Source organism: Aphanomyces invadans (assembly GCF_000520115.1).
Source record: "Aphanomyces invadans strain NJM9701 unplaced genomic scaffold supercont1.6, whole genome shotgun sequence".
NCBI lineage: Eukaryota > Oomycota > Saprolegniomycetes > Saprolegniales > Verrucalvaceae > Aphanomyces > Aphanomyces invadans.
The window spans coordinates 156,547-172,090 of NW_008580151.1; the positions used below are offsets into that span (position 1 = coordinate 156,547).

At 55.4% G+C, this 15,544-nt stretch overlaps 4 protein-coding genes across 8 annotated transcripts; 2 read left to right on the plus strand and 2 right to left on the minus strand.

Annotated features, from left to right (window-relative positions):
- Positions 1-316: 316 nt before the first annotated feature.
- H310_03819 (hypothetical protein) lies at positions 317-3,450 on the minus strand (the record flags this gene model as incomplete). Its single annotated transcript, XM_008867840.1, has 13 exons — positions 317-532; positions 584-689; positions 743-846; positions 919-1,005; positions 1,061-1,099; positions 1,153-1,328; positions 1,381-1,528; positions 1,573-1,650; positions 1,697-1,805; positions 2,314-2,443; positions 2,491-2,605; positions 2,665-2,964; positions 3,031-3,450. 13 exons carry the CDS (start codon positions 3,448-3,450, stop codon positions 317-319), a joined length of 2,028 nt encoding a protein of 675 aa, XP_008866062.1.
- A 507-nt stretch (positions 3,451-3,957) lies between these two features.
- Positions 3,958-9,509, minus strand: H310_03820. Of its 2 annotated transcripts, none has more exons than XM_008867841.1 (10): positions 9,089-9,509; positions 8,311-8,976; positions 8,132-8,212; positions 7,565-7,840; positions 7,140-7,451; positions 6,741-6,908; positions 6,583-6,685; positions 5,676-6,306; positions 5,347-5,620; positions 3,958-4,872 (listed from the first exon to the last, which is right to left on the minus strand). In XM_008867841.1, the coding sequence occupies exons 1-10, from the start codon at positions 9,494-9,496 to the stop codon at positions 4,036-4,038; spliced, it is 3,756 nt and encodes a 1,251-aa protein (XP_008866063.1). In that variant the 5' UTR covers positions 9,497-9,509; the 3' UTR covers positions 3,958-4,035. The 2 variants fall into 2 exon arrangements, with proteins under 2 accessions (XP_008866063.1, XP_008866064.1); XM_008867842.1 differs by having other exon boundaries at positions 5,676-6,324.
- Positions 9,510-9,588: 79 nt separating this feature from the next.
- Positions 9,589-13,376, plus strand: H310_03821 (hypothetical protein). 4 transcript variants are annotated; one of them, XM_008867846.1, is made up of 7 exons: positions 9,589-10,085; positions 10,130-10,234; positions 10,306-10,536; positions 10,600-11,646; positions 11,744-12,124; positions 12,181-12,547; positions 12,598-13,376. In XM_008867846.1, the coding sequence occupies exons 1-7, from the start codon at positions 9,597-9,599 to the stop codon at positions 12,966-12,968; spliced, it is 2,991 nt and encodes a 996-aa protein (XP_008866068.1). In that variant the 5' UTR covers positions 9,589-9,596; the 3' UTR covers positions 12,969-13,376. The 4 variants fall into 4 exon arrangements, with proteins under 4 accessions (XP_008866068.1, XP_008866067.1, XP_008866065.1 ...); XM_008867845.1 differs by having other exon boundaries at positions 11,744-12,547; XM_008867843.1 differs by having other exon boundaries at positions 12,181-13,376.
- Positions 13,292-15,173, plus strand: H310_03822 (hypothetical protein). Its single transcript, XM_008867847.1, has 2 exons — positions 13,292-13,720; positions 13,764-15,173. The coding sequence occupies exons 1-2, from the start codon at positions 13,586-13,588 to the stop codon at positions 14,967-14,969; spliced, it is 1,341 nt and encodes a 446-aa protein (XP_008866069.1). The 5' UTR covers positions 13,292-13,585; the 3' UTR covers positions 14,970-15,173.
- Positions 15,174-15,544: the final 371 nt, after the last annotated feature.

Consider the following 15,544-nt stretch of genomic DNA (forward strand, 5'->3'; position numbering starts at 1 on the left):
CAATTCCTGCCATCGGATTGGTTCATTTTTCTTTCTACACATTCCGACCTGGTGGAAATTTGCACCTCGGACTGTGAGTGATGATGGAGAGCTGCTCTTGCCATTTGCGGGAGGCATGGCCGCCACTGCGACTTCATCCCAACCTCCATCTCGCCGTTGATGGTCTCATTCCCTCCCGCAGTCGTGGCCAGCATGCTGTATCGGTGCTGCATCGTCTTCACGAAGTACAAGTCATGACCACAGTAAGTGGCGCGGTTGCTCGATACAATTGTGGACGGCAAACGTTCCATCAAGGCAAGAGCGCCGTTGTACTATGTTAGCGCGTCGTCTTGGCGAGGAACGCGTGCAGGATAGCGTCAATGTCGTCGATGGAGTCTTCCAGATTGTTGCAATGCATCTTTCCGCCCTTTGGTTTATCGCCGTCGAGTTCAGGGCACGCAGCATTGCTCTTGCCGAGTCCTCCTCCGCGACAGTGCGAAGCCAGCGCGACCGGAGCATGGTGCGAATCCAGTGGAACAAAGCAGCTTTCGACCTGGTTCCTCCACCGTTGTCAACATTCCCGCCGGTGTTTGGTCTAACTCACCTGCAATGCCACGCCGCTGCGGACACTTGCATTCGCGTTCTTCTCTGGGATGGTCACGGCCACGAACGAACTGCTGCTCTCCAGCTGGTTGTTGTTGGCGCCAAATCTACACGCGAGCTCGCGTTGCTACAACGTCGAGATGCTACGGGTAAGCCATACCCGAGCACGTGCTCATCCAGCGCGGGTGTCGTCGGCCGTGACTGTGGACAGCGAAGGTGTTCTTTCAATGTGGCGTGCTTCCCACGTGGCGATGGCGAAGTCATCTACTAGCGTGCAACACGGGTTGGTTAACCTCGTTTGCCCCAAACTGGCACTCAAACGTCGTCGCAGTCGACCTCGTCAAGAAAAGCGCTTCCTTTCAAAGCAGGCACGGCAACGGATGGCGTCGAAGGGACCAGAAAGTTTGGCTTTTGATACATTTGCTGCACATCATCCACTCGAACGTGAAACCACAGGAGGCGTGCAGGGTCCGTGCACCTTTTGCGCCAGCGATCGCATCTTCCTCGCATCTTCGAGCTACGCCGTCGACATTGTTCAACATGTACCCCATCGCCCGAACAAGGGTCAACCTCTTGGCGCAACCGTTGAATTGCATCGAGCTCGGGGGTCGCAGCAGCGAGCGATGGCCGCCACTGCTTTATCGAGGGCGGCGGGGTGTACAGAGGACCCATGCACGTTGACAGCATCGGTGGAGGACTTGATGACGTGTCGTGCTGTGATGGCTGCACAAACGTCGCAGGGGAGCCTGTTTCGGGTCCCATCCTTGATTGCCACGGACGCGAACAGGGACAGAGTACCGTGAATCGTGGTCGCGGCGGCAGGAAGCTTGGTCGGACTTTGATGCGGAGGTGCCTGCGAGTTTCCAGGTTTCTCGGGTGAGGCGAGGGGGCGTTGCTGGTTGTTGTGTTTGGATGCCGGGTGGTGGGTGGTGTTTCGCATACGGTCCTACGTGAATGGGATGTCGTGGAAAGCCGCTGACAACTTTCTACCATTTCCTCGCGCTCGAGGCGTTGCTCGTCGCGCTTCTGCTGCTTGAGCCGCTCCTTCTTTTCGTTTTGCTCGCGGATCTACTTGTGGAATGTGACGTGCCGTGTGGCAGCCACACCACGGTACCTGTTCTTGCAGGACGGCCGCATAGTCCATGCGCAGACTGTGCTTCTCCGCCGCTTCCTCGGACGTTTCCCCCGTGAAGATGTTGTCCATCCCTGGGCGTCGACGAGCCCTGCAGCCACGTGCGTTAGCGCCACATGGCCGTCCTGCCATCTCTACATGCACGGCCGAGCGCGAGTCGTACGTACATGGTGCCAAGCCACGGAGCTCTCGTGACGGCAGTGAAACCGTGCAGCGTTTTGTGCGGCAATCACCTGCTCGGTTATAACAGTTCGGACTCTGACCATGGTGCGAGGTCCATGACGACGCGGTGGCGCAATTTGGCGTCGATCGATCCCGTAGTGACGTCATTGGCGTAGATGCGTTCATGGCGTGGGGCCGCGTCGATGTAACCTCCCAGTCGAGGGCGGCGCCGCACCATGTCGCGACGAGCTGTAGCAAATCGACATGTGGAGTGACGACGATAGTGCCGACAGCACGGATTCACTACGAGGCACTTGCGTGAGGCGGCAACGAGAACGGGCGAGCTCGCTGACGTCCCCCTTGCCATGATCCGCGGGCCCAACATGACACAGTCACGTGCATCTCTTTCAATTCGCTCTTAAGTTATGTAGTAGTACGTGGCCGACATCAACGCAACATTGAACGTAGCTCCAAACACGAGCTGGAGGACGACGGACGACAGGTACAGACCTCCAATCGCGACAATCGGGTACAGGAAGCGCTCCGTGTGATGGAGGAAAGGAAGCGCTATCACGCCTCGGTCAAGCCACAGCCCACACGCAAGACCACCGTACCCATGTAACCAAGGAAGGTAATGTAGACGTAGCTGCCGCACCCGACGGCGTAGATTGTGTTGGCGACCACGAGTGACACGAGCGATGGCGACAGCAGCCATGGCAAGAATAAAAACTACTCAAAGCAACACACTCAGGACGACAAGATGATCCCTGCACGAGGCCTGTCGGTACCTGAAGGACGTGCACGACGAGGAAAAAGATGAAAAACGAGTTGCAGTGAATGTCAAATGCATACTGCCACTCGACAGCTTGGGCGACGAAGAACGTGTCGGTCGCGGGGGACCGGGCGCTGCTGGACGCTGGTTGACCGAGCCGCAGGAATTCGTTGGCACACCACCACGTCAACGTCGATGCGAGCAAACCCAGGAGCAACCACTCGACCAGGACGTCGCATAGCAGGAGAAATGCGAAAGACGACGTTTTTTCAAATGCAACTGCCCACGCCAAGGATGCCACGACAAGGAAGAGCACCTGGAAGCAGGCGCCGTCACGCCAGATCGCTTCGAATCACACTGGAATGAGGAGAAAACAAAGTACCTGGATCACGGCAAACGCAGGATCGTCGCGGGCCCATCGGTTCTTGGTCTGCTTTCGGTAATACGCGCTCTTGTACACTTTCGTAGGGGACACGCACAGCGTAACCATTTGGTAGTACGTCGCTTCGAGGTCCATCTGTCGGTAATCTACGACGCGCCAAAAGTACTCGGGAAGGGCCGAGCAATGGCGGAACACAGGCAGTGACGTCGCCGAGTTCGTGATTCGAGACGACGATGCCGATGGCACTGGTGCGAACGACGTTGTGGGAAGGTATGTCGACGATCGCTTTTGCCAGGGGCTACTGCTACTGGTAGTTGATGAAGAAACAGGTGCTTTCGATGCATGAAGTTGCATATTCCCGTCTTTTTCCTCGACAAAGATGCCCGCGACGCCGCCATGATGTGGCACTGGTTCCATCATCTTGGCCGTGTCTTCAAGCGGTCGAATGGAACAACACGTGTAGAAACACGTCCGGATAACGTTCCATACAAATGACATGGTGAGCAAGGGAAAACCTCTGCCTTTCCATACGACACTGGGAATACTTGTCAAATATTATACTATATTATCCGGATCCTTCTTGGCGGCGTCGCCATGACTGATGGAGATGGCGGTGCGGGCACATCCATGTACTTCATGGCGGTAACGAAGATATCGCCGCTCTCCCCGACCATTCATGTTACCACCGTGCAAGACCCCTGGCTGTCCCCGTCGTGTGTTGCATCTTGTCAGGTCACAGAATGGACGGATGGCCGCAACATGGGATGGCTCATTAGTGAGAGATCCTTGGGCATCGCGCGGGGGAGCAATGGCAACGATGTGAGCCATGCGATGCTAGCTTTCGTACGGGTCGCAGCTTCGTGTTTGAGTGGGTTCATGAACTCACCAAGGACGAATGTATATCGGGGTTGCCGCGGCGCCACGGGAACGAGGAACGAGTGTACAATTGGGCTCATACACACTCGCGCGCGCGAAGGAACAAGCTTTGCTGGCATTTTTTATGAATTAACATGCCATGGCGGCAGATTCCCCGTGAACGGTGTCGTCATCGTCGGGATCCATGTGAAATACACTTGACACGGTGAGCTTCCGTCGCTTGACTTTCCAAAACGACGACGTTGATGTGGTCGAAGGCCCGCCGCGCTTGCGCTGTTTGTCCATCGGATGAACGGGATGCATGCCCACTTTGGCTGCCTTGGTCTCGATGCCTTTTTTCAGCAGCTTTTCCTTGGCCAGGTCGTTCTGTAACTGAATCTGCCTCGCCTTGGCGCGCAAGCGGCTGCGCAATTCGGCCTCTCGGACAGCCTCCTCGGTTGCGACCGTCGCCGTGCGTTGGCGGCGCTCCGCCATGGCCAGTTCATCTTCCTTCTTTCGACGTCGATCTTCAAGCTTCCGCTCTTGTTTTGACATTTTGTCTAGCTGGAGGTTCCGCGCCTCCTTGGCTGCTTTCTCCCGTGCCGCCGCCTGCTCGGCCTTTTCACGAGCTTCTGCCTCGGCCTCGTCCTTCTTTTGCTGGGCCAACATGGCTTCGTACTCCTTTTTCCGCACCGCGTCGTCCACGACTGCCTTGGCCTTCTCGACGGCCCGATTCTTCTCCGATTCGACACGGGCTTCCTTGTGCTCCATCACCATGCGCCGCACGCGCTCAACGACGTCGATCGTGACGTCGCCCCACAGCTCGGTAGTCAAGTCATACAGACGCTTGGCGGCACCGTACACAGTCCATTCGTCCTTACCCTTGTCCAGCTGATTGTACAGCATCGCGTTTTCAAACGTCAGCCGAATGTCGCCAATAAACTCGCCGTACGACTTGTACATGAGCGAGTTGAGCTTCTCTCCAACCTACAATGCAAACGGAAAAGTTACACGAGGGGCTTGGGCTTTCAACACGCGAATAATGGCTACGTAGGGGACGTCCCAACATCAATTCACAAGCATTATATCTTTGGCTGCCACCACAGCCCACTCGCAGGAAGACCCATCTATGACAAAATCTTCCGATTCATGCCAAACAAAAGCTCTGCGTCAGCTTGTACTCCTGTGCACGATCACGAATGCACATAAATCCCGGCACCATGCACGGAGCCACCAGCCACGACGCTCGAAATGAGCATTTCTGAACGGGAAGCAATCGCTGTTGTCATGGGTATACAAATCTCACAAACCGCCGCGACCCAAGCATGGCACCTCCACAGTACACCACACAAGCTCAAACGTCCATGACGACCAACTCGATACTCCTCAAGGCACATCCATATGACCAAATTGCCCACACCAGCAACAACAGCACTATTTCAATGTGACCACGCAGCGCACCGTTTTCAGATCCATGGGCTGCTTGACAATGTCGTAATAGGTCGGAGGGAGGTCCTTGAAGAGGACGCCGGCCGGCTCCATGAACGGCCACCTGTCTTTGATTTGCTTCTGGCTCAAGAGCGCGCGCAGAACTTTGACACATTCTTTGTTTGGTTTGCTCTCGGTAAACTTGAGCGTCTGGACGGCCGAGAACCGTTCGTTGCGCCACTGCTTGCGCAGGGTATCCGAGTCGGGCATGATATTCATTTCGACGCTGAGCGAATCAAAAAGCCACCTGGAACCACGCAATCGACGTCGCGTTAGTCCACGACGTTTTTCGTTCATTGTACCGCAAGTGATCGGCTGTCTCGCGCACGCGGGCGGACGCAGGATCTGGCCCGGCGTTGAATGTCTTGGCATTTTCAAAAATCAAACGCCCGAGCCGGACGAACTCGGTTGTGTCCGGGATAGCATGGTTGATCAGCATCTGCCTCAACGTTCCCAAGTCCATGGGTTCGGAAATAATGCTCTTGTAAATCTTGGCCAAATCGGGCAGCTTCTCCACCAACGGCGCGTCGAAGTGCATGGCAGTCACGTACTCGAGTTTGAGCATGCGAGAGACGAGTCGTTCGCACGACGCTTCCCACGGCGACAAGTCGAGCTTGACTTTCGACGCCTTGGACGGTTTCGACGACGACGACGTCGCTGGTGTTACACCGGGCGTGGTTGCAGCCGCTGGCTGGGACCCTCTAGTTGGACTTGCGCTCGATTTAGAGCCCGTGAGATCAATGACAGGGGCGGGAGGTGGCGGCGGTGGCGAAGGCTTAGTATTGGCGACTGCAGGCTCCACGACAACTGCGTTGTCGACAACGTCGGTTTTGTGCGACGACGAATGGTGGTGCTTCTTGTCTTTTTTGTCTTTTTTCTTGTCCTTTTTCTTCTTCTTCTCCTTCTTGTCCTTCTTCCGCTTCTTGTCGTCGTCTGCACCGTCGTGGTGGCCTTCAGCACACGACGTATCGATGACATGTCAATTAACAACTCGAGTCCAGCTGAAATTTCAAGCACATATGTAAAAAACGCAACACGAAACGCAGTCATTCGTCGTCGACATGGACGACTGGACAATCGTTTGGGCAACTTGCAACGTTCTTCATTACACAGCGCAGCAGCATTCCACGGTGGAAATCAGTAGATGGTCCCAACCGCTCATCCAACGCAAGACTCAATCGTCGCCCTGACGCTGCAAGTGAAACATACCAGAAGACAATCGGTTCTTCTTGGACGACGACGAGGAAGACGTTGAACCTGGGGTTGCGGTGGGGGCGACGTGAGTGTGCTGTTGTATTTCGCGGCCGTTTTCCTGTCACGCAGTCGTTCCCATCAAAATGCAGCCCGTGAAGACGCGACGGACGTACCATGTCTTGATATAACTTGACAAAGCAGTCGCGCAGAGTCGTCGCCATCGTCCGTATGTCCGCACCTTCGACCGGGTCCGAGTTGTACTTGAGGCAGTTGGAAAAAATCAAGTGGACGTCGGCGGAAAACTCCGACATGCTCGTGTACCGATTACTCTTGAGTTTTCGCTACAACAGAACAGCACATGAGCGTACAACGGCATACGCTGAAACCTCCAGACTTTGGCCCTCAACGCAGGTTTGGTCAACGGATTCAAGCAGCGACAAGCAGAGAAGGATGCATCGGCACACGTTAGGTACGACTGGTCTGCTCAACAATTTGCAGCCAGCACATGACCAGAACAAGTGTAAATATGAACAGGGAATGGCACTACCAAATTCAGATCCCCAGGGACGTACGTCGATTTTGTTGAAGTCCATCGGTTCTGGGACGATTTTAACGTAGTCGGGATATCGCGTGATGTCGACCGCATGCAGAAACGGATACGCCGTCTCGATGTCGTTGCCCATAACGCCGCGCATCCGGTGTTGGCGAAGTATGTCGAGAATCTTGAGGCACTTGTCCTTGTCGGCGAACTCCCGGCGGGACGCAGACGAGCCCGACGATTTCGCCGGGTCCGACGACGACGACGAGCTCTTCTTGGACGACGAGGACTTGGACTCTTTGGGGGACAGAAAGGACGCGGCTGGAGCGGACGGCGCCGCTTTTTTCTACGAATGCAGCGCACGTATAAACACACAAGGCTGTTGACATCAGCGTTGTCACACCACATGCGAAAATTGCGCACAAGTTGACTTGAGCAGATTCTCAGGTCTTGTTGTACCTCATGATTGGACGACATTGTCGTGGCTGACGACCCAGACGAGTGGTGGCTTTTTGAGCCGTTGCTGCTCTTGGAATCAAACAAGCTAGCCACAACGACCGAACCAAACACAGTCTTTGCACTTGATTCCATCGTCGCCAACAACGTCTTGGCTGCGTCGCAGTACACTTGACCGTCGGCACTGGTCTTCCAGTACTTGATGCAATTGTCAAAAACAAGGCGGAGGTCGCCAAAAAACGACGCCACATCGCGGTATTCGCCCAAATGCAGTCGCGACTACACGTAGAGTTGAAAAATGTGCCCGATCCAGTTCGAAACCAACGACACGTGCGTGCAAATCGAGCAAAACCCAAGACACTCTAGCCAAAACCATGGACAGATATCACTCCACGCGGAGGCGCCGCACGCGCTTTCCGAACGCATAACGTAAAGGCTTGGAATGCACACGGTACACATACACAGTCGTTCAAACCTTCGCGCAAGACAGGCAGAAATGCCAGGAAAATGTTGCAATTCCACGTTGACCCGTTCAAATTTGCAAGCGTAATTTTCGTCGATTTGACGTACCGTCACAGTCCCAACGTCCATGGGGCGCTTGATCACTTTAAAATAATTGAATGGAGCTTGGTCCGGCGAAGCGAAATATGTCTACATATCGAGAACATGGGTGCAGCGCCGGTCGACGAATCTTTGCGTCCAAGACAGCATCGAAAAGAGTGCCAAACGTCAGATATACTGGAACGTACCACGATGGGGTGCTTAAACCACTGGGCGGTCTCGACACCGCCGTGACTGCGATGGGCCAGCACGTCGTGAATCACTTGGTGGCATTTCCATCGATCGGCATGGGGAAGCCCCGTCCACGTCGCATCCGTCTGGTCGAATTGATCGAGCTGTTGCTCGAGAAGGTGCATCAACTTGACGGCATGCTCTCGGATCTTGGCACTTAGAAGCACCTCCGAGTTGTACACGAGACAGTTGGCAAAGATGAGCCGCATGTCGTACGCAAACGCCGCGACAGTCGGGTACGCGCCGGTCGACAGCTTTTGTTGGACGCCGTAGAGATGCATGCGATGTGGAATCTTGACTTTGTAGTCGACGTACATGCCAAGATCGACCGGGTTGAAGAATGGCGCGGCCAACGACACCCCGTGCTCCTTGTACTTCATGATGCGCTGTACGATCGTGTGGCATTTGGTCGTGCATTCCTCGGACAACGACAGCGTCGATGGCGTGGATGAACTTTGCGACGGTTTCGATGCCGCTGCTGACGACGGTGGTTTGAAGGACGACGCAGACAGTAACGACGACTGAGGAGGAGACGGCTCGGGTGATCCTGTGGGAGATGGCGCTATTGTCGACGAGGCCACGACATGGCGGGCAAGTTCACCAGCGTACATCATTTCGAAACCCTGGGACAGAAAGGCCGTGAGAAGACGCGGTCAAGATCCCTGTCGTGATATCGGAAGAAGCAGTCCATCGTCGCATGTGGAAAACACTCCAAGAAGGATTAAAGGCCGGTACCTGCAAAAGTCGCTGGGCGGTCTCGAAGAGCGTGGCGTCGTACAACGACGGTGAGTTGTCCTTTAGGTAACACTGGTACAGCATGATGTTCTGGAAGACAAGGCGCACGTCCTTGGAGAAACGCTCGCACGTCTTAAATCGGCATCGCGACGGCTTGCTTCCCAGTAACTTGTGCACTACATCAAGACCCATGGTCTTCTTTGTCAACTTGGCTTTTAAGTCGCCGTTCTGGATCGAGTCAATATTGGCGTATGTCCCGTCCAGCAGGGCCGTCCGAGCCGCCGATGTCAGCAACGTGCTCTGGAGAGATTCGTGGCCGAGCAGCATTGCCAGGACTTGCGTGCATGCAGCATGAGTGGCCTTGCTAATCCGTTCTTTCTCCTTGTTCGTGGGAGACTCGCCGCTCATCTGTCAATAGCAACTCTCGTCCAGAATTAGCGTAGAATCCGGATAAATGAGGTCATCCGGAAAACGCTCCGCTCAAGATTTTGAATTCCGGTGCCGCAGCATGGTGGACGAAGCGGCAAGCAAGAAGATCTTGGAGTTGCTGCAGAGCAAGGATGCCATCATTGAAGAGCTGAATGAAGAAAAGATGGTACTTATGGAGCAGCTGGAGCAGGCGCTATGGGACCTCGAGCACGCCATCTCGAAGAACAATGACGTTGTTCCAAGACAACAATGTGAACGTACAGAATTGGCGGACGATGCAAGTGCGCTTCATACAACGTTATACGACCAACTCCGCGCATTGGAGAGACAAGTGTCTGATATGAAGCACGACGACACCATCGCGACATGCGTGGTTGCGAACCATGAGGAACTCTCGGCAGTCCGATCCCGTGCTCACTCCAAGCACGAGGTACCCGGACAAGAAAGGAGACCACACAACGCCGATGAGTACTTGCAACGGAATCCACGCGTCGAAATGCTTCAATCACAAGCGCAGCCCTATAGTCCAAGTCATGACCGGTGCCTCAAGCAGCAATGCACGACTGAGGTATCGCGACCTTCCGCGTGAAGTTCTTGCTGACATCCAAACAGAATCCACAGCAACCACGCTCGATCATGGCGCAATCGAACAACGTGTCAGCGACGCCACGTCTAGACGACCTTGAAGCTACCCCTAAAGGCCTCGATGCCAAGCAAGTGAGGACTCACTGAAATGCATCAGCCATCTCGGCTGCCATGATACCGAAGCGAGCAATGACTTCTGCTAGGAAGCTGAAGTTTTCGGACTCACCAATTCTGCTTTCCATCATGTGGAATCCATGGCGGCTCCTGGCGTCAGCAGCTCTACTGCTAGTACGTCGAACGGCATCCAGCGCCTTCCCGACAACGCGACGTTGCTCCGTCGCCAGCTCGACGCGTTGACGTTGCAATGGCAGCAATCACAGGCAGACCACGTCACTCGCATCCGCGCATATGAAGTCCGGATCCAAACTCTGCAGGTTCATTCATTATCTCTGAACACTTTTGCGATCCCCCGCTGATTGAGACCTTGTACATTGTAGGACGAAGTGGCCGACAGCCGACAAAAACTGCGGGCTTCCGAGACAGAAGCCATGACGTTGCTTCAATCGCTGCAACGTACTTCTGAAACATTGAACGATATCGACATCCAGCATCAGAAAGACCTTGCCCTCCAAGCCAACGACCACGCGACCCAAACAGCAACGTGGCAAGCCAAAGTCGACCAACTTGAACACGAAAAACAAGAGCTCATTCATCACGCTGCGCTTGTCATGGAGGCGGCTGAAAGCGCCAGCCAGGCAACATCGCCACGATACGTCATGTCCGTCTCTACGTCGACATACGACCTCGAGCAAGCGAATGCGATTGCCACGGAGAATGCCGTATTGGTCCAGTGTCTGCCTCATCATGATGATCAAGGAGGGCTCGTCGGCGACCACGGCAATCCCAACGGATCAACGCCCCAGGCTCACAGATCGACTTCGAGCGATACGTCACCGATTACGTCGTGCACTTTAATGCAGCATGCAGAAGTATTACGTGAGCTGGACGACCTCCAAGTACGACACCAGGCATTGATCCGTGAGATGGAGCTCGAAAAGGATACCAGCCGGCAATGCCGGGACCACATTGACCGGCTCGAACGGCAACTCGGCGAGTTTGCAGCGGTCGTCGCTGCCCAAGACAACGTCCAGGCCGTGTTGGAATCCAAAGCGTCGTTTGCGCTCCTGTGCGCCGCTCGAGCCATTCAACCAGCCACATCCACGACTGCTTCAATGCCATCGACTGTCGACGACTGGATCAAAATCCTGACCGATCTATGGACCGAAGTCCACTCAACGACCTCGGTCGTCAAGACAACAGGCGAACACACGTCGGTCGCCAACGTGTCACGAAGCACGCTGTTGTGCTCCCAACTATCCCCTAGATTACCATCGAGTCCCCACTGCCTGTCGGCTGAGGAGGATGCGAACGAGATCTCGTTGCACCGAGATGCCGCGCCAGAGCACATGTGTGCGTGGTATTTGCAAGCGAAGAAGTGGGAGCATGAGGTGCAATTGTTGCAGCTTGAAAAGTGTTCGTATGAGGTAGGATTTTCATTCGAAAGCGTCGGCCTCTCTAGCTTTTGCCGTCTCCATCCATGAGATGCCCCGTCGAACGGCTGCGATGTGAACGACATGGTAGGACATGCTGAATGCCGTTCGACAAGCCAAAGCTGCGAGCGATGCCGAGGCAACCGCTGCCCGTGCAGCCCTCCTAACGTGGCAAAAGAAGGCGTCGTTGTTGCAGGCGGACATCGGGGCGGCGAACCAAACGCTCGAGCATGTTCAAGGCGAGTTGCGCTCAACACTTCGAGATCGTGGAGAAATGGACCACATGATCCATCGCCTTCGAGAAGAGTCGAGCCGACTCAAGAACAGTGTACGGCGAAAGCAAGAACTGATTGGACATTTGAAGCGAAGCCTGGACGCAGCAAAGCGTGCGTTGGCCGAAGAAAAGAAAACGAAACCCGTGGCCAGCAGCCACGCAGTTCCCGCGCAGACTCCTCGATTGCACCAGCCACCTGTACTCCGACACGACTTTGACAGAGACTGGTTTGATGCAGCCCTGTGGTCTCGTAGGACACGACTCGATGGCAGCAACTTGCTCAACACCTTCAAGGCGAGATCGCCCTGCTCAAAACAGACCAGTGCCACTTGCGTAGTCGATGCGCTACATTGCTCCATGCAGTCAAACTCAAGGACAAGATGCTTCACGAGTACTCCACCAGCCCCCAAGCTACAGCCACGTCCACCAACAGCACGACCGCATCGCCGGTCGGTGATGATGCCAGCAGTACCATAATCAAAGACTTGAAGCGACGGTTGCTTCAGAAGCAGCTCCTTGTCGATACCCTCAAGGCAAAAGGAATGGCCCACGAGGCGCAACGGCTTGAACACCAACAACAAGTCCATCGCCTGCAGGCCAAGCTTCACGTTCTAAAGCTTGGTACGTGGTGATTCCCATCGTCCAGGAATCCAACGGTATTTTTTCCATAGAAGCATCCACTGCGTCGGCCGCGGTTGGCCCCCAGTCGGACATTGGCACGAGTGAAACGCATCGCCTGTTGGATGGACTTCGTGCTTGTGTGTTCGACGTCGCGCACAAGATATTGCACGTCACTACCAACACACCGGCAGTGCCACCGCTGTCCGACGAACGATTGCAAGCCCTGGGGCTGACGTTCTTTTCGTCGACGGATTTAGAAACGCTGACGACGCCGATTCAAACGACAGTATCGAGACAGCGAAAACACCACGTGCTCCACACGTTGGAGCATGTGCTCGAAGCGCACCCCGACGACTGCCGCGACGTGTTGTTTGATGTGTTTTGTGCCGCGTCCAACTTGCCCGCGCCCACCCACCCATAACCAAATCACGACCACCGTCGTATGTATCACACCGCGACAAGTTCATCGTGGCATGAAACACCTCTCGGGGCATGCTTTACCGTTCATCCGTCGTTTGCCATCGGTGGAGGAGTTGCGCAGGCAGAATTGGATCGTTCCAAGGGGAAGCGGAACGGACGAGATGATGTGGACGTGATGGTGTGTCGACTGCAATCACTTCACGCCGCACAAGTGACTGCGCCATGATGATGCGCACAGTTCGAGGACATGACGAGGGGGCAGAGCATACGTGACTGGAGTGTGGCTCCCATGCCGTGCCAACACATCAGATTTTCCTGCAGGTCGCGTGGCAGAAAAGTTGCGAGCGGTGCGTGTGAGAGAGCGATGGCGAGGACGACAGAAGACCAGTTGGCCTGACCCACGTGCAAGTTTATTCTTGGATAGCATGGCCAAGATGGCGTCATGCGGTTTCGAGTCGTGGGTTTTGCCACCGTCCGTGCCATATCGACGGGCGTCGAACGGAGCGTTGGAGAGGCTCAACGGACTGACCGCTCCTCTACTCGTAAAGGGCCACCGTGACACTGCCATTGTAGCGCCATCGAGTGACTCGAGAATTCCAATCTTGTCACGTTGGCGCCATGGCCGACCCGTCTGCGTCGTCCTTTATCGACGACGTGGCCACGATTGTGTGCCAGCCAGGGCCGTCCACCGATGCCAACCCAAATCATCATCTCGCAAGTGCCAAGCAACTCAACCAACACCACGATGACAAGGTATGCGCGAGTTGCAACGTCGAGCTCGCTGACTTGACGATAGCAACGAGCTGCAGTGTACCCTCGCCGCACCGTACTACCTGCAGGGTTCTGGACCCGAGTCGTCAACCCCGTAGACGTGCCTTCCTCGACGTCATCCACACACCCCACGCAGATCAATTCCATTGTGCCTCCGCTTGCCGATGCTGTGCTCACGCTAGAGACGAAGGACACGCGTCGAAGCATGGTCGAGGTTGAGGAGGAAGATGGGGCATCTGCCATCCTGTACGACTACCCTCCGACTGAGTTGTCCAGCCTGTGGACAATGCAAGGCGATGGCGTGAAGGCCACGACAGCACAAGATCCGATTCTACCTCCTTCCGCCGCCACCGTTGTCGTTCACGGCTGGGTGGAGTCGTACGGCGAAGATTCTGGGATTTCTGACGGCGACGGCCACCCCGCCACACCAACGTCCGCCGGCGTCGACGCCGCCATGTTGCACTTCGTCGACTCGAACGTTGACGAGAAAGATGCCGAGATCGAGCGCCTGACCAAACAAAACGTGTTTCTCGTGCAGTTGCTGCGCAAAGTGACGGCCAAAGTGATGAAGAATCGAACAGACTTGGCATTCTATCGCAAGAAACTTCGAGACGCCATGCGACCTGTCCCGAAGCCAGCTACGGCCGACATCTCGATCCAGACAAGTGACGACGAGCCCCTGCCTTTCAACCGCGATCGCAATCCAGTGGATGCAGCTGGTCATCAAATTGAGTCTCTCACGTGGCAGCTCAAGGTCGCGTCGGCCAAGATCCATTCGCTCACCACGTGTCTGGACGAAGCAAAAGCACGATTGGAAGCGAATTCGACATCGACTTGCGCATTGACGGGTCAGTACGAAGCGGAAGCAGCCAAGTGGAAGGCACAACTAACGAATGCGCAAGCACAAGCATCGGCCCATCGGACATCGCTTGTGAAACAAGAAGCGTTGTCGAGTGTGTTGTGCGAGTACGTGGGCCGCTGCGGCGTTCCCATTGACCCATCGATGGATGCCAAGGCCGCCGAGGCGCTCTTACAGCCACACACAGTCGTGCGCCGGACTCACTTGGCTGCCGCCGACAGCATGTACGACCGACTGACGGACAGCATGGCACGAGAACTTACGTTTTTGTCGAAACTGGACGCGCTCGACCCCACAGACATGGCATCGTGCCAAAATCTGTGCAAGCAACCCATTCAAAAGACGTCGCGGTGGCACGTCGAACGAAGATAAAGGCCTGTTACACAACTTGGTCATGGCGTGGAGTTTGTAAATGGTCGTAGCAGGGGCGGAGTGTGTTGGAGATGCAATTCTGGGCGTCCGACCTAGATGAGGTTGGACTGGTTGTTGTGGTCCTGTGCGGCGTAACATCGGTCGCATATTCGAGCCACGTCATGGGCACTCCCACCAACCACACGGCCTTTGTGCTTGGTGTGCGCAAACGCTTTCGCCACATCGCCGGCAATGATGGCGCCGATTCATGAAAGAGAAAGAGGTGCGACAAAGGCCGCAAACTGGTTTCTCCTTCCATCTTGCCGGCAACGTGACCGGATGGTGGACCGCGCAGTGCGGATACCCCGCCGCCGCCAACGTCGCCACCACTTGAGCTGAGCATGGCCGTAGATGAACGAATGCCTTGCCACGATGCAAAATCTCGATGGCCCGTGGCACCATCTCCAAGTACATGCGAACCACGTCGACAGGTACACGTCTGGATGCATGCATATGTAGTGGAGCAAACTCATGCCATACTCATCGATGTCATGGCCAAGTCGGGTCTTCACAGCGGCCATCACGACGTCCCAACG